Below are 25,197 nucleotides of genomic sequence, written 5' to 3' on the forward strand. Positions count from 1 at the left end.
GGTGGGTATCTCCGGATTGGGTCCCTTGCCAGCCTTAGGACTAATGAATTCCTTGCAGCCTAGCAGCTGTAACCCTCAGCCCCTACCCTGCTGTGGCACTGTCCAGCCAACTTGCTGTTTGAAGCCAGCTGCCTGCAGTGTGTTCCCCCTCCTCTGCCCCCCCACTGGCATCTTAGCTGAGAGCCCAAGACGCTCTGCTAGCTCCTCTCCTGTTCTCTGCAGCAGCAGCAGGTGCTGTCTAACCTTCCCAAGGTGTGTCTGGCCTGCCTGGGCCATGGGATTTCCTGCAGGGGCCCTCTTGTGCTAGCGTGTCCATGACACCAGCTTCGGGGTCCCAGTGAAGCACCCCAGACTGTGGCAGTGCCCTGCACTCAGGAACGGGCCGAGACGGGGGCCACACAAGAGTCTTGGTCTCTTTGGAGTCCAGGGAGCTTCTGCTCAGCCCAGCTACTTTCTTCAGACTCCAGCACTGCCCCTGATGCAGCAAACCCGCTCCCGTGGCTGGAGCTCCCCATGGTGTCGGCCTGCCCATCCTACCCCCAAGCTCCAGAGCCAGGGGCTGGCAAACAACCAGCTGGCTGAGCGCTGCATTGGACAGGAGGGGTGGAGCTGCCCAGAGCTACCTGAGCATGGGCAAGGGGGAGAACTGGGGGGCCTGTTTAAGGTATGCTGGAGCTGGGCCTGCTGGCTTGAAGTGGTTTCCATCATCCAGGTTTACAATTTGGTTCAGTGGCTCTCAGCACCCCCACTGTACAAGTTGTTCCAGCACCGCTGGGTGCAGCAAGCCCCTGCCAGGCAGCCAGCCAGGCCCAGAATGGGGCAGTGGGAGCCGTGGCTCTGCCTGTGCGCCAGCCCTTCTGGGCCCAGTTGTTCCTGGGCAGGGAGCTCCTCCTCTGTGCTCGGTCCCAAAGGACAGAGGATGAGCTGTCACCTCTCCCTGTTCCCTGTTGCTCAGCTGAGCTCCACCATCATCCCAGGGCTGCACCATGTGGCTGGAAGCAGTAGGTGCCCCTCCCCACGCCCCACCTCGACCAGAGTGCCCACCCTGACCTGCGGGGATACGACCACTCGCTCCTGAGCCGGGGGCCCACCAGTGCCAAGTGAAATGGTGGGTTTGCTGTCTCTGGGCCCCTCTCCTGGCGGGACGCATCTGAGAGCCTTCCGCACCCCTGCTTTTGCAGTGGGATCCTGTCACTAGTCTGCCCCCTCCCTGTGTTTTAGATGGGGTCTCTGCTGGGTTTGCGGCTCGCCCTCACGCCAGAGCCTAAGACGGGTGCAGCTCCCGTCATATGGATTCCGGAGGGGTTAATCCCTTTGGACAAGGCAAATGACTTTTATGAGTGTTGGCGTCTCTGGGGTGCACTAAGACTGTCAGATGCCAGCCGCCCAGTGAGCATGGCCAGGACAATGTACCTTAGCAACAGCCCCCTGCTGCAGCGCCTGTTTGGGGGCATTCGAGGTGGCGCCAGCGGGAGGTGGCGTGGATTCCAAACATCTCAGCTGTGCAATCACCCAGCAAAGCCACAGGTGCCAGGCCAGCAGCTTTCCCTCTCCTTGGCATCTTTTCTGTGGAGATCTCAGCTTCTCCAGGTGGATGGGAATGTAATGGCAAAAGCGGGCCGGGGGGGGTGGGGGGGCGTGTCATCTCTTTCATGCAGTGTGACTCCAACAACCCGGACGTGATGCCAAGTCCAGTGTTTGGCTACAGTGTAACATCAGCTGGGCTTAAAACCAAAGCACCAAGTGATCCCTCTGCTGGCATGGCCCGAGGCTGAGGGTTGACTAGCTCACAGAGGCTGAATTGCCCTCCCCACCCCAGAGGGGCCCTGTGGAACAGCAGCCGCCTGCAGGATGGGGGTACAGCCTCCAGGGCTGTCAATCTTGGAGCGCTGTGTGCCCTGGTTGCTCAGTCATTGGCCCGTGTTCTGTGGCTCCACCCCCTTGGCTGAGGTTTGGATAGGCTGGGATGCCTCCCCCCCCATTTGTTTGTTCGTTCTGGGGCCCTGACCTCACCAGCGGATGGGGGGGGTGGCTTTTTGTTGCTGTCACCCCCTGGGGTTTCAATCGGCTGCAGGCCCTGGCTCTTCATTCTTTGCCCAGTGACAAGGCTGGCTGGCTCCGGGAGCCCCCTCACTGAGCGGGCAGGGCTTATGCTGCCTTGGGCTGCACCCACCAGGCCCAGTCACCAAAGGCCCTGTTGCCCATCCCAGCACACAGTGACCCTGCATCCAGCGCCCAGCTCCCGCGTGGCAAAGCCAAGGCACTGGGCCACGGTGCACAGCCACCAGTTCATGCTGCTGAAAGCGCTGCTTGATAGTCCTGGTGAATGCAGCCACCCTCCACGGGCCAGGCAAGGCCCTGCCCATGCAGACTCCCTCCGCCACGCCCCGCCATGGGCAGGACCTTTAGATTCAACCCACAAGCCTTGCCCACTTGAGCTGGAGGAGTAACTCCATTACTGATAGCAGCAGGAGGCTGTTGTCCTCTAGTGGAAGCAGCAGAGTCCTGTGGCACCTTACAGTCTAACAGACGTATTGGAACATGAGCTTTCGTGGGTGAAACCCCACCTCGTCGGATGCATGTCACAGGGAGCACAGGGAAGCCAGCCTGGGGTAAATCCAGACTGACCGCACTGGCAGCAGGGTTCCCAGACCTGCGACTCTCCTCAGAGCCCTCCCTTCTAGGTGCATACTGGAGCTGGTGCTTCCTAGGGAAGAAAAAGGGAGCTGCCGACAGGCCCTGTGGCAGATCCACTCACCCCTTGTGCCCAGGCACAGTGCGCGCCCTGTGAACAGAACAGTTCGTGTTCTGCTCCCACCTGACCCGGGTGGGAGTCAGGAGAGCACAAGGATCAGCACCCAGTGAGCATGCAAAGCCAGGGGCAGGAGACCTGTTATGCAGCATTAGCACTGCCACGTGATGGTTGCATACTCAGGGGCCAGCCTGAACCCTGCTGGTGGCAGGTGCAGTTCCATTGCCTTCAGCACTCGGTGGGGCTGGGTGTGAACTGGCCCACGCCTCATAGCCCACGTCCAGACTAACCTGCGGCATCGGCGGGTTAAAATCGATTGCTCGGGGATCGATATATCGCGTCTAGTCTGGACGCGATGTATCGATCCCCGAGCGCGCTTACATCAATTCCGGAACTCCATCAACCCGAACGGAGTTTTGGAATCGACACGGAGAGCCGCGGACATCGATGCCGCGCCGTCCAGACTGGTGAGTACCTCGATTTTAGGAATTCGACTTCAGCTACGTTATTCACGTAGCTGAAGTTGCGTATCTAAAATCGATTTTAATACCCTAGTCTGGACGTGGCCTGAGTGAGGTGGAATGAGAGAGGAGCGAGCAGGTTCCAGTGCATGGGAACTGCTGCCCCTTTGCTGCTGGGAGCCCCTGCTGCCTCCGCAAGGCTGCTGCTCTAGGGCAAGCTGCTGGCCCAGATACAGGATAACGGCATGTCTGCTCTCTCGCCCATGCTCTTCCCTCTGCAGATGGGGCCTGCCCGGTGGCCCCAGGGCTGCCCTTAGTCAAACTACTGACTGTGGACAAGTGAGCCGTGGGAAAGTGCAGCAGAGTCAGGCACTCTGGAGTTCTGAGTCCTGAGCTGAAACTGACGCAGTGCATGACCTTGGACAAATCACTTAACCACGTTGTGCCTCAGTTTTCCCTATAAGTTGGGGGTAAAATCACCTACCTATCCCTGAGGGGTGGGGGAGGCTGCAAAGATGTCTGTGTTTGCTTAGCGATAGGTATTAGCAATATTCTTCTTGTGCCTAGGGCTTGAGTTCTGAGCAAGGGCAGGAGGGCACCCCACCTTTTGGGGCTGCCTCAGCCAACATGAGAAGGGGGCACCAAGTTCTGCCTCATTTACAATGCAAAAGCGAAGTGAGCAGCGAGAGCAGTGCAGATAAGCCGATCGGCTGCCAAACACTGGACACAAGGAGCTGAGACCAAATTCCTGCATTCCCAGGCCATACCCTCAGCTGCCCTAGTCAGCATCCATGTCAAGTGAGTGACGCTGACTTACACCAGATGAGGATCTGCTCCAGGGAACACCATGTGCCCATTACTGTATTACAGGTGCACTGGGGAGGTTTACCAAGGTAGTGATTCCCAAACGTTAGCAAACCAAGGAACCCCCAAGCCACCCACTCAGCCCCAGGCCCGGCCTCCACTCCATCCCTTCCCCCAAGGCCCCACCCCACCTCTTCGCTTCCCTGTCTCTTTCCACCCTCTCCCCCAAGCATGCCTGTCCTCGCTCCTTCCCAGGCCCTCCTGCACGCGTGGAACAGGAGGCACTGAGACGGACACAGAGGAGTTGATCGGCAGGGCTGGCGGACCCACAGGAGCACCCTCGCAGACCCATTTGAGAAACGCTGACCTAGAGGGAATCCTAAAGCTTTCCCTCTCCATACTGTTTGCTTCCCTTCAGCACAGGCCGTGCAACCCGCAGGTCAGTGCTAGCTAGTTTCCGTGCTAGCTGAGGGCTGTTGTGTTTGGGTTGCCAAGGAAGTGTGCCAGCCTTTAGAGACCAGTCTGTTTTGTTGTCATTCCTGGGACCGCCCAGTCCTCTGCCATCTCATCAATGCTCGTTTCTTACCAGCCCTTCTTTTGCAGCCAAGTTTGACTCTGACCCTTTCAACTCCCTGGGGTTCATGCTGGGGCTGTTAAGGTTTGACCCCCGAATCTTGGAGCCACAGGTGGCCTTGGATCTGTGCCTGGAGCCTCCCTGGAGGTGAATGGGGGGTGTTGTTGTAGACGGGGGGGGTATAAGCCCCATTTGCTGATGTGTTACTGGCCATGTGAAATGGAGAAGGGAGTTTGAGAACTGACCTTTCCCCCTGGACAATTCTGTTACCCACACACTTGAGGCACTTCCGTGGGCTCAAGATGTAAGAACGGCACCCCCACCCTTGCCCAGTTCCCAATGATCTGGGCGAAAGGCAGGGGCAACTCTAGCTTTTTTGCTGCCCCAAGCATGGCAGGCAGGCTGCCTTCGGCGGCTTGCCTGTGGGAGGTCCCCGGTCTTGCGGATTCGGCGGTGCGGCTGCGGGAGGTCCCTGGTCCCATGGATTTGGCTACCCGCTGCCGAATTGCTGCCAAATCCACGGGACCAGTGGAATTCCCACAGGTGCACTGCCGAAGGCTGCCTGACAGCCGCATTTGCAGGGACCGGCAGGGCACCCCTGCAACTTGCTGCCCCAAGCAGGTGCTTGGAGCACTGGTGCCTGGAGCCACCACTGGCAAAAGGCACCTACCCTTACCCAGTTCCTAGGGCTCAGGACATAATCTTCTGCGGGTCTGCAGGGTCTTTTACCAGTGAAGGAGCCTTACACAGTAATATTATCTATTGATTAACAGCTACCAAAACAGAACACACTTGCTAAGCAGGCACTGCTCCCCACTCCCAATAAGGCAAACAAACTTTTCCTGGTGGCCAGGCAGGATCAGGTCATTTGGGGTTCCAGCTTCTGCACAGTCTGATTGGCAGGTGTTGAGGTCTGGCAGTTCTGATCTCGGGTTGTGTCCTGGAATTAGGTGCTAACGAACTTCCTTTTGGACCCCAGTTTATATAGTGAAACTTGAGTCCTGCTTAGCTCTACCGTCACCAGCCATTGCAAACTGACGTGCTGCAAGACAGTATTTTTCACCTATCCTAGCCCATTACGAAACCATTCTTTACCCAGTCAGAGCCCAGCACCTGTGCTGGTTTAAATCATGCAGAATGAGTTACGCCACAGACAGAAACGATCAAAGAACCAGACAGAGACCCTACAGATAAACAATAGAGAATTGGGCTTCGTAAAGACAAAACACTAGAAGTAGAGATTTCACAACACAACTGTTGAGAAGTGACTCCTTGCCAGGCAGAATGCTGTCAACATTTTCTTTAAACATTGTGAGCTCTGTTTCTTTATCTGGTGGTGGTGGCACTGTTAGGACAGAAGCACATTCTTCACAGCCCCATATTACATTGCCTCTAAATTACATCAAAACAATGTGAGGATGTGACTCTCTGCTTCTTCGCTCATGGCTGTGACTGTCCTACTGTGGCTGGAGAAAAGGCCTCTGACCTTACAATACGGGGAGCAGAGAGCTATGGAGGGTGACGGGAATGTTCTGTCCTTGACCACAGGGAACCACCGCGTGTTGCTGCCATCTAGAGAGATGGACCAGAACTACATCCCTGGATCCAAACAGCCTATCTCCCAAGGCCCCGATTCAAAGGTGGAGGTTCCACGTGCAGAGCCGAATGGAAACCTCCCCAGGTGGCAGGGTGCTCAGGTGGTGCCCATTATAAAGAGACATTCAGCTGTGCATGCTGATCCCTGGTTTTGGTTCACGCCCTTCTCCACTCTGAGCGCATCAGTCTAGGATTTCGCCTGTTGGCCAGGGAACTTCTGACCATGCACTAATGGGAATGCCCCAGAGCCACGAGCACTGATTTTGGGCCTGCCCAGCATCAAGGGATCAAGTCAAAAAACACTTGAAGTTATTAACTAGCACTGGAATGGAAACCATCCGTTCCTGTACCAGGCTGCTGGGTCAGCCAGGGGTGTCCATGCCACCGCTGGGAGGCAGCACCCTCAACAACAGCACTGTTGTGGGCAGCTACCACCCCACTGCACCAGCTAGATAGTGCCCATTACCTGAGTAGATGCGAGGTCATCTTCTGTAAAAGCTGAATAGTTGCAGCAAAAGTGAGGGACTCCTGCCTCTCTCAGCCAGCTAAGCTGAGTTCCTCCCCAGCAGTGCAGTGGTCAGTGGGACTTCCTGCCTTTCATCATAAGGCCAGGTGGGCTTTTCTCATCCACACCATCCCAGTCATCGTAAGTTCCCTCCCCCATTTCACCTGCAGAGCTGTGACTTCCTCCTCTTGTGGCAGCAGCGGAAACTGGGAGCATCTTTGTCCTGGTTTTGCACTGTCTGGGATCCTGTCCAGGCTTTAACCATGTTTCATGGCAGAGATCCAAACAGCTCCTCCAACTACACAGCTTCAAGGTCATGGTGGATCCTGATAGCTGCAGCCTCCTAATCTAACAAACAATAAATAAAAAGACTGAAACTGCATCTTCTCAGCTGGGCCCGCTGGAGGGTTTTACCTAAACAGGACAGAATTCTTTGATAAATGCATGTTCTATTTATTTCCTTTTTAAAAATTATGCATCATATAGAAGACTAAGATCACATCTCCTCTTGTGCAGAGCAGAACTAGGTCTGTATTTTCTCACATTTCGTTGTATCATTCCTGCTGGTGTCCCACAGCAAAGTTTCTGAGGTAAACTTATTATGAGAGACCTATTTCCTTTGAATATCCATAAAGTATAACTTGAATGTACAGTCGTTGTCTGCCTTTACTGACTTGACTGGGTAGCAATAGTTTTGTGAGGAAGGTGCTGATCTTGTGAGGCAGGCAGGGGAATGAAGACAGAGTCCACCTGGAGCCAAAAAACACTTAACTGGAATGAGATACAAGGAAAAGGAACTGTTAGAAGCTCTGGGACACTGAAGGAGTGATGGGTGAGCGATCATTTGTAAGTGTGACAAAGTGACGTGCTGCAGACATAAGCGACACATGCCTGGGGAGTGGGGATCAGAGCCTGAGCCATCCACCCCAAACATCTAAGCCTCTGCTACTTGTGTGAGGCAACTTCAAAAGCTGACAGAAGTGGTAGCCAGCCAGAAGAGGGCAGCATCCCCCATGCAGACTCCAAACCCCAGTACACTACAGCACCATCCTCACCCATTTGCCAGTGACTAGAGTATGCACTTGTCAAGAAAATGCCCAGGTACAGAGGATCATCAGCAGTTCTATTCTGAAGGCTTAAGCAATGCACAAACCATGCATTGGTCATTGCAGAAGAGGGATGTTTATCCTCAGTGAGTGAATCAGTTTGTGCTACCCAGATGAGCAGAGGTGCAGACCCTCTGTTCTGGGGAACAAGGAGCAGCCAGGCTGCCCCAGGCCTCCCATATTATCATAGTGCTTCAGACCAGGAGGGACCACCAGATCATCCAGTTTCACCTGTAGACCACAGGCCACAGACACTCGCAGCACCTGCACACTAAACCCAGCTACCAAAGGCGTGAGGGGGAGAGGGGCACAGAACTTCTCCTGCCCAGGGCCGTGAAGGCAGGGAAGATGAAGTTCCTGCCAGGGTTGGGGCTTGGTGGAGCGAGAGAAGATTGATGATCTGCTGGGAGCTGGTGGGGAGGGGGGAAAATCAAAGTCTTCCCTGGGCCAGGGGAGGAGGGAGACAGTGAGCTTCCATGCCCCCTCAAAAGGGGTCAAATTGAAATTCTTGTGCATGCCCCTGCCAACTACCAAAATTAGACCAAAGTAACACAGCCCCCAGGACCTAAAACCATTCTATGCCCCAAGGAGTGAACTGGAGGCAGCAAGGGGCGCCAGTGTCGAGACCCCCACCACGGCACAGAAATGATAAGAGCTAATCCTGGCATAATGCACCCACCCGCTGCTCCCTCGTTCTCATCCTGGGATTGTTAATTCTTTGAACGACAGCAGCAGGAGGCCCCAGACAGAAGCAGGCTGCATTACACTCGCTGCACTTGCTCTATAGGCCCAAGTGATTAATGCAAACACATAAAGGAGCACGACACTGGCACACGGGAAGAACCAGATTTCAGTTCTAAGGGGAGTAATCGACAGGGAACATGGGGCTCCTTCTGCCGGTGCCACTCCCCAGCCTTTCCCTAGGCTAGGCAGCCACTGGGCTTGCTAGAGAGCACAACCAGCACTTCCCAAGCAGCAGGGCAGGGTGTCAGGCACGGCAACAGTCCTGCATGTCAGGGAGAGGGGCTGGGTGTCAGGCAGGGCCCAGTGTGTGGCAGGGCTGGGTGGCAGGCAGGGAATGGGGCTGGGTGGCAGGGCTGGGTGGCAGGCAGGGAATGGGGTGGAGAACAGGTGGGGCTGGGTGAGAGGAAGGCAGGGAGTGGGCTGGGTAACAGGCAGGGTGTGGGGCAGTATGGGTGTTAGGCAGGGAGTGGGGGTTCTGGCGGGGAGCAGGATGGGGCGGGTGACAGGCAGGGAGCGGGATGGGTGACAAGTGGGGCTGAGTGAGAGGTAGGGAGCAGGGTGGGGTGGGTGTCTGGCAGCGCTGAGTGAGAGGCAGGGAGCAGGGTGGGTGACAGGCAGGGAGCAGGATGGGGTGGGTCTCTGGCAGGGCTGGGTGACAGGTGGGGCTGGCTTTCTGGCAGGGAGCAGGGTGGGTGACAGGCAGGAAGAGGGATGGGTGACAGGTGGGGCGGGTGAGAAGCAGGGAGTGGGGCAGGTGACAGGTGGGGCTGAGTGAGAGGCAGGGAGCCGGGTGGGTGACAGGTGGCGCTGGGTGAGAGGCACGGAGCCGGGTGGGTGATAGGTAGGGTGGGTGAGAGGCAGGGAGCAGGGTGGGGTGGGTGTCTGTCAGGGCTGGGTGACAGGTGGGGCTGGGTTTCTGGCGGGGAGCAGGATGGGTGAGAGGCAGGGAGTGGGATGGGTGACAGGTGGGGCTGAGTGAGAGGCAGGGAACCGAGTGGGTGACAGGTGGGGCTGGGTTTCTGGCAGGGAGCAGGGTGGGTGAGAGGAAGGGAACGGGGTGGGCGAGAGGTGGGGGGGGGGTGAGAGGCAGGGAGCAGCGTGGGGTGGGTGTCTGACAGGGCTGAGCGAGAGACAGGGAGCCGGGTGGGAGACAGGTGGGGTGGGTGAGAGGCAGGGAGCCGGGTGGGAGACAGGTGGGGTGGGTGAGAGGCAGGGAGCGGGGTGGGTGACAGGTGGGGCTGGGTGACAGGCAGGGAGCCGGGTGGGGTGGGTGAGAGGCGGGGTGGGTGAGAGGCAGGGAGCGAGTTGGGGTGGGTGTCTGTCAGGGCTGGGGGACAGGTGTGGCTGGGTTTCTGGTGGGGAGCAGGGTGGGTGAGAGGCAGGGAGCGGGGTGGGCAAGAGGTGGGGGGGGGTGAGAGGCAGGGAGCAGCGTGGGGTGGGTGTCTGACAGGGCTGAGCGAGAGACAGGGAGCCGGGTGGGAGACAGGTGGGGTGGGTGAGAGGCAGGGAGCGGGGTGGGAGACAGGTGGGGCTGGTTTCTGGTGGGGAGCAGGGTGGGTGAGAGGTGCGGTTGGCGAGAGGCAGGAGCAGGGTGGGTTGGGTGTCTGGCAGGGCTGAGTGAGATGTAGGGAGCGGGGGGTGGCAGGTGGAACTGGGTGAGAGTCAGGGAGCGGGGTGGGTGACAGGTGGGACTGGGTGAGAGTCAGGGAGCGGGGTGGGTGACAGGTGGGACTGGGTGAGAGGCAGGGAGCGGGGTGGGTGACAGGTGGAACTGGGTGAGAGGCAGGGAGTGGGGTGGGTGACAGGTGGGACTGGGTGAGAGGCAGGGAGCGGGGTGGGTGACAGGTGGGACTGGGTGAGAGGCAGGGAGCGGGGTGGGTGACAGGTGGAACTGGGTGAGAGGCAGGGAGTGGGGTGGGTGACAGGTGGGACTGGGTGAGAGGCAGGGAGCGGGGTGGGTGACAGGTGGGACTGGGTGAGAGGCAGGGAGCGGGGTGGGTGACAGGTGGAACTGGGTGAAAGTCAGGGAGCGGGGTGGGGTGGGTGTCTGTCAGGGCTGGGTGACAGGTGGGGCTGGGTTTCTGGCGGGGAGCAGGGTGGGTGAGAGGAAGGGAGCGGGGTGGGTGAGAGGTGGGATGAGTGAGGGGCAGGGAGCCGGGCGGGGGTCAGGCCGGGCCCCCGGGTCTCCGCCGGGCTGTGGGAGTTCGTCCAACGCCCGGTGTCTCGGGCCTGCAGCGCCCGCAGCAGTAGCGCCCAGCAGGCCCCGCGCCCGCCCCGCCGGGACCTCTGGCGCCGCCGAGCCCGGCCGGCCTGGAGCCCCCCGCGCTGTCCCGCCCCTTCCAATCGCCCCCGCAACCGGCAGTGTCTGTCGGCAAAATCCCACGCGCCCGCCCTCTCCTTTAAGGAGTACAGTGTTCGCGTCCCCTTGAAGAGCCTTTTGCTCTAATTGGGCGAGAGCTTCAAGGCTGTGCCGCGTGATTGGCCGTGGCGCTGCGCATTCCCCGCCCCCTCGCCGTCATTGGGCGGAGGCAGGACGCGTCGCTGGCTGGGTCCGGGGTCGGCAAGATGGCGGCGGAGGAGCAGTTGGGCGGTATCTCTAGCGTGGACATCGACCCCGACGGCGTCTTCAAGTACGTGCTGATCCGCGTGCGGCCGGCGGGGGGCCAGGGGCCCGCCAGGGACATCGTGCGGGGCCACGCCTGGGCCGAGTTCCACGGTGAGGGGCGGGGCTGGGGGCGGGGCCACGCCTGGGCCGAGTTCCACGGTGACGGGCGGGGCTGGGGGCGGGGCCACACCTGGGCCGAGTTCCACGGTGAGGGGCGGGGCTGGGGGCGGGGCCACACCTGGGCCGAGTACCACGGTGAGGGGCGGGGCTGGGGGCGGGGCCACGCCTGGGCCGAGTACCACGGTGAGGGGCGGGGCTGGGGCTGGGGGCGGGGCCACGCCTGGGTCGTGTACACGGTGAAGGGCGGGGCTGGGGCTGGGGGCGGGGCCACGCCTGGGCCGAGTACCACGGTGAGGGGCGGGGTCACCTGGGCCGCGTGCCGTGGGGGGCGGGGCTGTGAGTGAGCTGCTGCCGCCTGCCCGCTCTCCTGGCTGTGACTTGGCAGTTGCCCGCCCCTGTGCTGGGCCCCCAGGGCAGGCTGGGCTTGTGGGCACTCAGCACAGCGCAGACAGGTGGCACCGTTAGCCAGGACTCCTGGGTTCCACGCCTGGCTCCGCCTCAACCTCAGCTGGGACCCGTTCCCTCCACTCCCCTGCCTCTGTGTTCCTGTTTGCAATGTAGGGAGAGTGACTGGCTCCTGGCAGGCTGTGGGCAGTGGTGCGTGCGAAGCTCCAGGGATGAGCAAAGTGGGGGACAGTGTCCGCCTCAGGGCCCCACATAGCTGAGGTGCACATGGGATGTGGCTCAATGCTGAGGCTGCCGGCAGCGTTCCCAAAGGGCCGCACTTAGATCTGAGTGCACCAAACTGATCACAATTTGCCTTGTAATGGTACCTGCCTTTCAGGAGGCTGTATGGAGGGATCCCCCATCGCTGTGCAGCTGATACAAATAGTTGCAAATGGTGCTGTTGATAACTGAGCAGAAAGCTGATCACGAGTTCTGTGGGCTGGGATTCTTTCCATCTATTGTAAATCCTAGGAACAGTCTGTTCAGATCTGATCCAGGGTAACTGGGTCTGAAGATGAGAACTGTGAAATGGGACCCATAGTGGTGAGCCGTCAGATTGTGGTTCCTACCATTCCTGTATCCCTTTAACTGTGGGTAAAGCTAAAGCATGTCTTTAACCTGCAATCGTATGTGTGGGGTAGGTAGCACATGTGTGAATTCTGTGTTCCATATATTCCATATAGACCAAGAATATCCCCAGGGAAGGAACTTTAATAGACTTTTGTTTATGTTCATCCTACAATGTCTCCCACCCTAGCTGATATTTATGAGAAGACTGCGGCAGAAATCAAGAAGCAAGGCTACGACTGCGAGTGCTTGGGTGGGGGCAGGATCTCCCACCAGAGCAAGGAGAAGAAGATCCACGTTTATGGATATTCTGTGGTAAGCAAGGAGCCATGGGAGGGTGCTCTTGGTTTGATTGAGAAACTTGCAACCAGCCTTGAAGGGAGTGGGTGGAGAGGGGTTCTTTTCACCTGTGCCGGTATCTTTGTTATCTGAGCAACAGCACCAGCCTGGAACCCACCCACTCACAGTCCATGCAGATTTGACGTGGAAGCTGGCATCTTACCACTGTCTAATGGGTATAAGGTAGTGAAGCTTTAAAGGTATTGACTTATTAGTTAGGCTGGTAACAACAGCCCTTCCTGAAGGCTGGGGCTGTAAGACCAAAAAAACATCCAAAGTGTGGGGTTGTTTCCATGACTATCATGGCCAACAGCCATTGATGGACCAATCCTCCATGAACTGATCTCCTTTTGGGAGCCATGTATACTTCACTACACATAGCCCGTGGCAAGGAGTTCCACAGGTTCTGTGCCTTGTGTGAAGTAGTATTTCCTTATGTGCTTTTTTTAAACCTGCTGCCTGTTAACCTGCTGTAGTCTAATGCCTGGTGTAAGCCGGTTGTGTCGGGGCTCGTCCCCCTCAGGCGCGGCGGGGAGCCAGGGCGCTTCCTTGCGCGCCGCAGTCCGGGTAGGCTTAGCCCTCGGCAGGTGTTGAGCGGGGTCCAGGGTCTGTAAACAGGGTAGAGCCCCAGCCCTCTAGCCGGGGTCGGGGCTCTCAAAGTCAATAAGCCCCGGCCCTTGGACAGGCCGGGCAGTAATAGTCCAGGCTCAGGCCCCTAGCAGGGGCACCAAACACAAGTCTAATTAGCTCTGGCCCTCTGGATCAGGGCAGAGCAGTGGCAATAGGCGGGAAGAGGGGGAGTCTGCCACCCAGTTACGGGTGGCAGGGGGAACTCAGGCCCTCCCACTCCACTGCGTTCCAGCCCGGGGCCCTAGCAGCGGTCAAGACCCGCTGCGGTCAGTGGGGATCCTGGCTGCAACACACTGACATGGGTTTGGGCTCTTCCAGAGCCAAACCAGGGTCGGCTATCCCCGGGCTACTTCCAACCTCCCCCTCTCTGGGTACCTGGTTCTTGCCGGCGTCGTCTGATGGGTCCCAGACCATAGGTTCCTCCAAGTACCGGTCGTGGGGAAGCTCAGGCCACTCCTCCGGGTAGTGGGCGCGAGGCAGGTCCGGGCAGCGCTCCTCCGGGTAGTGGGCGCGAGGCAGGTCCGGGCAGCGCTCCTCCGGGTAGTGGGCGCGAGGCAGGTCCGGCCAGGCACCAGCATCTGCCCTCTCCGGCGGCCAACTGACGGCTGGGGCCGGGCTTTTATACTTCCTGTCCCGCCCCTTGACATCCGGGGGGCGGGGACAGGCCATGCTGACTCCGCCCACTGAGGCACCTGCTCTGGCTTGTCCCCCTCAGGTGCAGCGGGGAGCCAGGGCGCCTCCTCACACCTGGGTTAAACACAGTTTTTGTACCAGTATAACTGTGTTAGTTAGGGGTGTAACTTTCTATTGATCTAGTTATTCTTGTACACCCTTTATTACTTTTAACTACATTAGTATAGTTAAAGCAGTACAATCCCCCTGATATGAATGCAGAAATGTTTGTATAAAGGTGCCTTATACTTGTATAGCTTATACGCCTTCCCTGTGGAATAGCTATCCCAGTACAAGCACATCTATGCTGGTGTGACTGTGTTCCTCCTGGGGGATTGTGTTCCTTTAACTGTACCCACCTAATTAAGGCTTGTGCTTTTGCTCTCAAAATGGAAGCAGCCACAAGCCAAATGGGCAAAGAAAGAAGCCGAATTGAAATAAATTCTTGGACTGCTGCTCGTCACACTAGGCACAGAGCAGCAGATGTTGCCAAGGAGCAGTTCAAAGGGCTAACAGTGACCATGTGGCACTGTTCGTTCTTGGAGCAGAGAGAGCTGTATGGGTCCCACCCAACTCTGGGAAATAGTTTAATCTCCCTCCTGCAACTTATCTGCACTTTCTCCCTTCACTGCCTCTGCTAGAAACACTCTAGATCCCCAGACCTACCCTAGATAAACCCAGTAAGAGAGAGGTACCTTGTGTGGCCCAAGGATGCTGCCACTCTTCAGAGTCTTCCCAACCCTAATCTCTAGGAGCAGGGACAAAGTTGGGCCAGGACTGCCCTGCCCTGATGCTCCAGTTCCGGGCACCTGGTGCCGAGCTGCAGTGCGTTCAGTGTGGATTGTTGCCAGGTGTAGATGGGGGTCATTTGGGAGTTTTAGGCAAAGTGCTGGTGGCCTGGTGGCCTGTTCCATACCCAGATCATCCTCTCGGATTCTCTTAATGCTCAGGGCTTTGTCCCCCAGGATGCTTCCTTTGCCCTTCGCAGTTCACAGCGCTGCCTTTTTCCTCTTCCAGGGCTTTGGTCGAGCAAAACACTCTGTGTCCACAAAGATCCTGAAAGACAAGTATCCAGACTATGCGGTCACCTGGGCTGATGAAGGCTATTGACCTGGCTCTACTCCGACAGCAGCAGACATCGCTCCCTCTTCCTAGGACTGAGAAGCCCAGGTTGTTGGCTGAGCTTGTGGGAGCAGAACCTGCACTGGCCAGTGCTCTGGAGCTGCCTGGGCTCCACTGAGTTTCCTTGTGTCTGAAGCTTCATGGATGATGTGAGTTCATTCTGCTGGGAAGCTTCTGACAGGAGAGGGACGAGCCTAGAGCATGGGGAATTCACCAGCCTCCACACCCTTTGGATCCATGAATTGTCTCAGTGCTGTAGTCTTGAGCTGCAACTGGCGAAGGGGCAGCAAAGCCTGTTGTGGAAATCCTGGCTCCAGTGAAATTGGAGGGTTGCCATTGATCTCAGTGGAGCCAGGACTTCTCCCTGAATGTTTACAGTGAAAATTAAACAGTATCTTTAAATTTACAATAGTCTAAATAGTCTAATTACAATTTACAATAGTCTAAAGCATCTTCAATAGGCATTCCATTGAATACATTTCAAGCTTTACCAGTTAATTTCGCAATCAGGGTAGGAACTCTTATCAGGGATTTCACGTATTATACACAGCCTTTCAAAGGGAGTCAGCTATGCAGCAGTATCATCCTCACTGTATGCAGGACATAAGTGTTCCCACTTGTGGATTTTTGGAGTGATGGGAGTCATTGGGTTTGGGGGGATTCTGGTTCTGCTTTTCTAGCAGGTCCAGTTGGTGTTTTCATGCACTTTCTCTCTTTTTTTTCTTTTATCTCCGGTTCTTTCTGTTGCAATAATCTCTGATGCTCCCTCACCTTTTCTGCAGCCTAAAAAGCTCCAACTTTGCAATTGCTTCGCTGCTTTCAGTCGTTTTCCTGTTCCTACTTCCCTTTCCCAAAATAAGCAAACAGAAAATAACAAAACTGTGACCTCCTTCTGACTGTTCTTAGCCCCTACACTTAAGATTCACTTAAAATCACAAATATCAGTGCTTAAAGTGTGAACTTCACTTGGAGTTACAAGCTGCACATACACCCTGCTCGCCGAACCGCTGTGACATTATGGTGTTATCTGGACTGGTGGTCTGCTCGGTCACTCCAATCCTTGGCTCTGGGAGCCAGCCTTACCCTGCTCCGCTGTGAGAACCCCCCACTCCTGGGCTGTCCATGCACAGCCTCTAGCATGTAAGCTGCTCCTTGGATTGTGCAACCGAATGATGCTAGCCAATATCTCTGGTCCCAGACACAACCCTAGGAACCTCTGTCTTGCAGGAGCCAGTTATGCCTGCTGGACGCTGCAGGCTTGTATCCGTTCGTCAGTTTAACAAAGAAATTGATATCCCGGGGAGAGTCTCTGAGGCTTCCAACCAAACACACTGCTTCAGGTAGAATAAACAAACATTTATTAACTATAGAGAGAGATTTTAAGTGATTATAAGTCAAAGCACAAGAAGTGAGATCTGGTCAATGAAATAAAAGCGAAACGCATTCTAAGTTGATCTAAGACTTTCAGTGCCCTTATAAACTTAGATGCTTCTTGCTATAGGCTGGTTGGTTGCTCTTCAGCCAGGCTCTTCCTTGTGATCAGCGCTTCAGTTGCTTGGAATGGTGTTTGTAGATGTAGGTGGAAGACAGGAAGAGAATGGCAAACATCTCTCCCTTTTATCATGTTCTTTCTTCCCTCTTGCCTTTGCTACCTGCCCCCCCCTTCTGGGTCAGGTGAGCATTATCTCATCCCAGTCCAAAACTGACCAAACCAGGGGGGGTGTCTCATTCAGAGTCTAACAGATCCTTTTGTTGCTGCCTAGGCCAGTGTCCTTTGTTCCTGTGAGACTGGGCTGGGTTTGTCCCATACCTGCCATGAGGTGTGAACTGCCTCTCTGCTCTTGGAGAGTTTTTGTCTGGGCTTATTTTAAGCCATGAGGATACATTTCCAGTGTCAAACTATATACATGAAATTATAATCTATAACATTACTGTAACAATGACTATAACAGTGCTTGGTGCATCATGAGCCTTCTGAAGACACCCAACAAGACAAACTTTGCATTGGATACCACACAATTACTTTACAAGGATGAACATGGGAGTGCTGGTGTTCCCCTGAGGTACAAAGTGTCACATCCTCCTACCTAACCCTCTGCCCCTTGCCTGATTGGGAGAACCTGAAAAAAGACAAGACTGTAACTTGGCCTCCAGATTGCCTGATAAGGCCACCCCAGAGCTTTGGGGACTGGGCTGCATCTGTAGCCTGCCCACTAGTCCTGCTGGCCCCTACATGAGCCCCACTACACTCTACAAACATCTGAACTTGCTCGGTGCCTATGTTGTTTCAAGGTTGGAGTTCCCACATACCCAAACTGCCTCTAGGCCTGTGCCCTGCTGCTTCCCTCCAGGCGTCCACCCACCCGCCTGCCACCTACATCCCAGAGCAATTCACAAAGCATGGGTGGAGCCTGACCCTGAAGACATGCTCAGAGGATGGCCCCTAATGGCTTGGATCCAGTTCAAAATCTCATTGAGGAACTGCTGCTGCCCTTATCATTTCTAGCCCAGAGGTCTGAGCACTCTGTGGAGGTGTGGGAGACCTCAGCTCAATTCCCCAGTCTGCCTGATGGGGGCAGAGGGTATGAGTAGGGGGTCTCCCACCTCTCAGCAGAGTGCTCGCACCACTGGGGTTAGTCTGACGTGGCTGTGTCAGTCTGCTGTTCTACTGGGGATAACTGATGATTAAGTCACGGAATCTGTGACTTCTAGCAACCTCTGTGACTTCAGTGGTGGGGAGCTGTGGGATACGCTGCTGCCCGTGGCGGGGTGCCCTATAGCTCGCAGCTGCTGGCAGCGGGGGAACCCCTCAGGTTCAGCAGGGGAGCCCCCAAGCTCTTGGGCAGTGGAGGGGGACAAACCCCAAGCCCCTGGCAAGCTCACAGGTGGTGGCGGGGGAACCTCCTAGGCCCTGCACAGCTGCTCCCCCTTCAGGCAATGTGGGGATCCACAGAGCCCCATTTTGTCAGGGATATTTTTAGTAAAAGTCACCGACAGGTCACGGATTCTGTGAATTTTTCTGCTTTGCCGGTGACCTGTCGGTGACTTTTACTAAAAATATCCAGGACAAAATCTTAGCCTTACTGCGGATTGACGGGAGCAGGGGACTGGGCAGAGGGTCTCCTGCTTTGTGGGCATGCCCTCATCACTCGGCTCCAGAGTCACTCATCATCTATCCACAGTGGAAGGAGAGGTGAAACCAGGGAGCCACTCCTCCATTGCTCAGTGGTTAGAGCATGCATGCACTGACTTTCCAAAGTGCTGGGGGGCGCTCAACCCCCAGCTCTGCCGCAGGCCATCCCCCCCCACTGCACCCCTTCCCCCAAGGCCCCACTCCTCAAGTGCGCCGCTCTTCCCCCCTCTCCCCAGAGCCTCCTGCCTGCATGCCGTGAAACAGCTGATTGCGGCAGGTGGAGGTGCTGATCCATGGGGCCTGCTGGTGGGCAGGAGGTACTGGGGCCTGGGAGGAAGCTGATGGGGAGCTGCCAGTGGGTGCTCAGCACCCACCATTTTTTCCCCATGTGGGTACTCCAGCCCTGGAGCACCCGTGGAGTCTGCGCCTAGGAGAGCATGCTCCTGAGCAGTCCCTCTTCAAATCCTTTCTCCCTACAGGAAGAACCTGGGTCTCCCACAGCCCCGCTGAGTGCGCTAGACGTTGCAACATGGCATCCTCTCCTCTGCCACGGCCATTTGTGTGGTGTGAGTGAGGCCGGCCCCTGTCTCATTCCTGCAACAAATGTCTGTGGCTCAGAAGCCCCCTGACTTGCGCTGATCACTAAGTAGCAATAGGCCCAGACGTAGGCTTCTAGCTAGGGGTGGGGGAGCGGGAGGAGGACTCAGGCTGCTCTCCTGTCATTGGCTAGTTTAGGATGCTCTGTACCTAGCTTGCTGGCTTTGTGGATCCCACTTAAGGCACCTGCCTCCCTGCACTGGCTGCTTAACTCAGACTTTGGAGATCGCCGCGGTGTGCCTGTGAGTTTTCTAGGCACCCAAGAGTTGGTGGCGTGATGCTCAGCATGGCAAGGCCTGAGTCCCTTTGTAGAACTGGGCCTGAGTGCTTGGGAAGCTCCCTAACCCCTGTAACTGTACTTGTTCCTAAGCCAGACGCAACAGTTTCAAACTAACTGCAACTGGCCAAGCAAAGCTGGGAACTGCAAATGGCCCTGGTAGCCTCCCCTGTAAAATGAGGTCATTATTAGCCACGGGGGCACCAGCACTGATTTTGAATGGTCAGGTAGAGCACTGGATGTGCTGAACGTACTGCCCTGTTATACAGGCTCAGAGGCAGGAAATTGCTGCTTAACATTTCATCAAGACTCCTTCTGTCTTGCCTTGGGCACAGATTATTCCTGGATATTGCAGGTTAGTACATATCCTGGCAGGAGTTTTAGAGGTCACCTTGGAATTCAGAGGCTGTGATCTCCCTGCAGAACACAGGAGCACGTGGCCTAAACTGAAGGGGAAGAAGTAAGAACATTTATGGGTTTTTTTGACTACAGGGAGTTCTGAGGCAAAGCACAAGAGTTACGTACTGCACAACATTTTAATTAAAAAATAGAATGATAGATATAAAATGAATTAAATTGATGAAAAGTTGGCTAACTGGTAGGTTTCCAAATATAATTGTAAAGGGGGAATTGTCATTGAGCAGGTGTGTTTCCAGTGGGGTCCTATGGGAATCTATTGCTGGACCTACACTATTCAACATTTTTATCAATGACGCGTAAGAAAACATAAAACCATCACGATTAAGTGTGCAGATGACACACCAACTGTGGGAGTGGTATATAACGAAGAGCCAGCAGGTCACTGATTCAGTGTGATCTCAATTGCTTGGTAAACTGAGAACAATCAAACAATATGCATTTTAATATGGCTAAGTGTAAATGTAGATACTGAGGAACAAAGAGTGCAGCCATAGTTATAGAACGAGGGACACTGCCCTGGGAAGCAGGGACTCTGAAAAAGATTTGGTGGTTGTGGTGAAGCATCAGCTGAACTCGAGCTTCCAGTGTGACACAGGCCAAAAGAGTGAATGTTAGGCTGGGATCATAACCTCGAGGCGGAGCAGACAGGTTATTTTACCTCTGTGTTCGGCACTGGTGCGACTGCTGTGGCACTGAGTCCAGTTCTGGTGTCCACAATTCAAGAAGGATGTTGATAAATTGGAGAGGATTCAGAGAAGAGGCACAATATTGATTAAAAGATTAGAAAACCTGCCTTCTAGTTATAAAGAGCTCACTCGATTTATCTTAACAGAGAGAAGGTTAAGAAGTGACTTGATCCCAGTCTGTAATTTGTTATATGGGGAACAAGTATTTCATAACGGGCTCTTCAGTCTAACACGAGCCAAAGGCTGGAAGCTGAAACTAGACAAATTCAAACTGGAAATAAGGCAGAAATTCTTAATGGGGAGAGTAATTAATTACTGGAGCAATTTACCGAAGTGGTGGATTTCCCATCATTGACAATATTGAAATCAAGACTGGAGATTTTTCTAAAAGATCTTCCCCAGGAATTACTTTGGGGCAGTTCTCTGGTCATTGCTGGACAGGAGATCAGACAAGATGATGGTTCCTTCTGGCCTTGGAATCTGTAAGTCCTGTTTCAACCCAAAGGGCCAAAGTGGGACTAACTTAAGTGGGGCCTAAGTCTTGTCCCTGTAAGTTGTGCCTAGACTTTGTATTGGCGCCTCTGCACTGCAGTGAATTTCAGGCAAGACAAACTCCTTAGCCCCACTAAGCATCACCAGAAATTTCCCCACCAGAGGTACCATCAGGTCACATTTGACCCCCTAGTGAGGTGGTGTAAAAAAATGACCCTTTCACAACACAAATGGTCTAATGATTTAAACTCCTATAGAAACTATTTGAAAAGAGAACTCAGCTCTCCCCCTTGTATTCTCTGCAGCCCTGGGCTTGTGCATGGAAACCTAGACATCAAATGAAACTGTCTCGATTCATCACTGGAGCTGAGTGGAATACAGAGTAACCAAACAGCGTCAAAAGTGACATGGGGGTTAGGTTTTAAACCTTCCCTTTGAATCCTCTCAGTGGGGGTCCTGTTTTGCTTTTCAAAGTAAGAGTTTTAACCTGGCAGTTTCTCTTTTAAAGCATTGATAAAGGCCTGACAAAAGCATCCTTCCAATCGTCGTTGGTTAGAATCTGGGCTGATACATCTCATGCCATTTCAAAAATTCCCACATAAGAAACATTGGCAGCTGAGAGCTAAGTGCATTCCCAGTTAACGCAATCCATAACACTCCATGAGATCACCACTTAAGGCCATATAAACATCCATCCTGACCTAAGCTCGTGTGTCTTCCCTACCATGCATCAGATATCCGCACGTGCTCACTGACTCCACAGCAAACTCTCATTCCAATGCACAGCCACCCATGACATACACATCCTGTTACAAGCATGCTTCTGCCTTATCTCCAACTAAATACCTTTAGATATATGAACACAACATCAACTTTACCATTACACATGTGTCTGCAGGGAATATTCAGGGTCTTAACCTTGCTGAGAGCAGACTAAACAAACAGCATAAACAAGACAAATCCCTCCGCAATATGTCAAGCCAATCAGTCAGTGCTAACTGCTCCTAATGAGAGATGTTTATATGCTGGTTTCTAATCCTGGGAAATAACATTCAGATAGTCTCTGCTGTGGTGCGTATAGGCCAGGGAGCGTAATGGGGGATAACTGCTAGTCAAGCGAGGAGGGCAAAGCCAGGAGACTTGCCTTTTCCATGAACTTGTACTCCCACGTGGGGATGGGAATTGGTTGTTTCCCAACCAGCATTTCCAGGCTCGTGAAGGCCAGTGTCCCCTCTGATAGCTCAGGAATGCCCCTGCCCTTGCAGGCTGGATTCTGCTCTCCCGTACTCAGCTCTGTAGCAGCCCTAACCCGTTGATGTTGCACCAGCACAAGTGGGAGCAGAATCAAACCCTTTGTTTATGACTTGATTACACCAGGCTAACCCTAGTCTAGTGTCCAAGGACATCTCCTAGGAAGCAGAAAGTACGTGCTGCTCTGTGCAATAGGACTTGGGCAACAGAACCCTGAGAGCAGGGTGCTGTGGGGGGGATGGGGGCATACTGCTCCATGCCAGTCAAGGGAATCCAAGGCCTTGGGGGCATGAGCTGGGGATGGTACTGGGCTGTCACAAAGCCACCTTCTTGGCTACCTGCTCAGAATCCGTCCTGGAGGGCCAGGGAATTTATTATTATTATTAATTAATAATAGGCACCTGTCCGGGTCACCACTTCTAGGAAACAGGACAGGCACTGGTCCCACCATGGTGAATCACCGGCAGGCCAGTCGTGAGTGTATTGGACACTTACAGCAACGTGCCCATGGCTGGAGTCCAAGGCCATGGAGTACTGGCAATCCATCACTAGCTGGGGGTCAGAGATGGGGTCTCTGAGCCTGCGCTAGGTGCATGAGGCTCTGTGTGCTGGAAAACTTTCACCTGGAGTGAATCTTGTGTCTGCAAATAACTTTGCATCCCTCCCCGTCATGTCACAGCTACGCAGAGGCCTTAAACCAAGAGAACTCTCCATGTGCAAGCCTCGTCAATTGCAGCCCACACACATAATTATAATATACTTAGGTCTTATCTAGCATTTTTCATCTGCTGCTCTCATAGCACTTCACAAGGGACATTGGTATCATTGCCCCCCTTTTACAGATGGGGGGACTGAGGCACAGAGATGGGAAGCAACTTGCCCAAGGTTACCCAGCAGGCCTGTGGCAAAGCCAAGAATAGAATCCAAGTCACCATCTAGTGCTCTGTCCACTAGGTGGCACTGCTTCCCACTACTCCTGTTGGCTCAAGTGGTTAGCCAATACATAGGCTCATAGAATCATAGACTATCAGGGTTGGAAGGGACCTCAGGAGGTCATCTAGTCCAACCCCCTGCTCAAAGCAGGACCAATCCCCAACTAAATCATCCCAGACAGGGCTTTGTCAAGCCTGACCTTAAAAACCTCTAAGGAAGGAGATTCCACCACCTCCCTAGGGAACCCTTTCCAGTGCTTCACCACCCTCCTAGTGAAAAAGTTTTTCCTAATATCCAACCTAAACCTCCCCCACTGCAACTTGAGACCATTGCTCCTTCTTCCGTCACCAGGTACCACTGAGAACAGTCTAGATCCATCCTCTTTGGAACCCCCTTTCAGGTAGTTGAAAGCAGCTGTCAAATCCCCCCTCATTCTTCTCTTCTGCAAACTAAACAATCCCAGTTCCCTCAGACTCTCCTCATAAGTCATGTGCTCCAGCCCCCTAATCATTTTTGTTGCCCTTCGCTGGACTCTTTCCAATTTTTCTACATCCTTCTTGTACTGTGGGGCCCAAAACTGGACACAGTTCTCCAGATGAGGCCTCACCAATGTCAAATAGAGGGGAATGATCACATGTCTCAATCTGCTGGCAATGCCCCTACTTATACAGCCCAAAATGCCATTAGCCTTCTTGGCAACAAGGGCACACTGTCGACTCATATCCAGCTTCTCGTCCACTGTAACCCCTAGGTCCTTTTCTGCAGAACTGCTTCCTAGCCACTCGGTCCCTAGTTCGTAACAGTGAATGGGATTCTTCCGTCCTAAGTGCAGGACTCTGCACTTGTCCTTGTTGAACTTCATCAGGTTTCTTTTGGCCCAGTCCTCTAATTTGTCTAGGTCCCTCTGTATCCTATCCCTACCTCCAGCGTATCTACCACTCCTCCCAGTTTAGTGTCATCTGCAGACTTACTGAGGGTGAAGTCCAAAACCTTCCAAGTGGTATGGTCACAACGAGGAGTTCTTTTGCCTGGGTTAAGCAAAGCAGGATGTTTTTGGAAGGTAGAAAGATTTGTTAGAATCACTTTCCACACCCAACAACTCAGGATCCCAGAGTAAGGCCCAGCACCAATCAAGCAACTAAACCTCCACCAGCCCCATCCACCACACCCCATTCCTGGATCAGTCAAGCAACCAAACCTGCTCCTGCAATATCCTCCCCGATGGACGGGGTATTTCCATTAGGAGGAATAATTGGCACCCCAAGTCGGGTATTTCTTTGGTGCAGTCCTGTTTATTTACAAAGAATGCACGCAAAGCCTGGTTTCTCCAAGCACAGTAGAAACAAACAGCAGCAGGCAGTTTCCTTGCTCACAATTTCCAAGCCTGCCTCTTCAGCAATCCCGTGCCCCCAGGAGCTCTGTCTCTCTGCTCCCTCCCACGGCCATGCTCATGACTGCTTCTCTTTTTGTCTGCTGGTTTTCTGCCTCTCAGTCACCCACACAGACATACACAGCTTCAACCAATCAATCCCCCAGCCACTGCATTTGCAATCAGTCCAAGGGAAGCTGTTCAAACCACAGAGCTTAACTTTCTTTGGCTTTGCCATGTGGCTCAGTGCCTTGGATGGTAGCTTATTGTTTTCCAGATATTACCACACAATGGACATTTAATTGCTCCCTCCATGTAGCCTGAAAGGAAGGTGCTTAGAAGAATACCTATCGTCTTTAACCAGATCTGTGATTGTCAATAGCTCAGCAACCTACCGGACTGCAGCCATAACACCAGCTCCCATCTCAGCTCTGCCCATCATCCCTCTCTTTGCTCGGCCAAAACTTTGGTAGCCCCAAAATGTCCAGCAGTTTTTAATCTTGACATAAGCTCAGGGCCTCCTTTTTCAGTGTATAACCAGCTGATACCTGTACCTGTTACCCACTGATTTCTCCCATGTTCTATACCATAATTAATCTTTACGCTCCAAGCTTTCCCATCCTGACCAGCATAGTGAGGGGATACTAGACACTCCAGGGTGGCTGCATTTGCCATTTGCTTTCCCAGTCACACACTATTCTGATTTCAGGGTCATCTCTTTGGGAAGCTTTTCACTGCTCTGGAGTTCATTCCTGCATCCTACATCCACCGTCCCGGGGATGAGCCAGGAACATCTGCACTTTGTGGAGCTTAGAGAGTAAGGCGAGAGTCTCTCTCTGAGCACACTCTTTCCCTTTAATGGCCAGTTCCTTGCTCTCCTGCTAAGGGCAGTGTTTGCAACTAGCTCCTCAAGAAGGCTAGCTGGACAAGGCATCAGCATTCCCATGCTTGTGTCCAGGCCTGTGGGTCATTGTGAAATCACAACATTGATGGTT

The 25,197-nt window shown here is 54.3% G+C and overlaps 2 protein-coding genes across 2 annotated transcripts in view; both read left to right on the forward strand.

Annotated features, from left to right (window-relative positions):
* AJM1 (apical junction component 1 homolog) overlaps positions 1 to 7,406 on the forward strand; it is a 34,036-nt gene extending 26,630 nt beyond the window's left edge. Inside the window, exon 4 of the transcript XR_003996808.1 lies at positions 6,140 to 7,406. The gene's annotated coding sequence lies outside the window, so the exon portion shown is untranslated. The remainder of the gene's footprint in view (positions 1 to 6,139) is intronic.
* A 3,667-nt stretch (positions 7,407 to 11,073) lies between these two features.
* Positions 11,074 to 15,450, forward strand: LOC115636129 (14 kDa phosphohistidine phosphatase-like). The gene is made up of 3 exons (XM_030535857.1): positions 11,074 to 11,258; positions 12,472 to 12,596; positions 14,940 to 15,450. Exons 1-3 carry the CDS (start codon positions 11,108 to 11,110, stop codon positions 15,030 to 15,032), a joined length of 369 nt encoding a protein of 122 aa, XP_030391717.1. The 5' UTR covers positions 11,074 to 11,107; the 3' UTR covers positions 15,033 to 15,450.
* Positions 15,451 to 25,197: the final 9,747 nt, after the last annotated feature.

This window comes from Gopherus evgoodei, chromosome 16 (assembly GCF_007399415.2).
Source record: "Gopherus evgoodei ecotype Sinaloan lineage chromosome 16, rGopEvg1_v1.p, whole genome shotgun sequence".
Taxonomy (NCBI): Eukaryota; Metazoa; Chordata; order Testudines; family Testudinidae; genus Gopherus; species Gopherus evgoodei.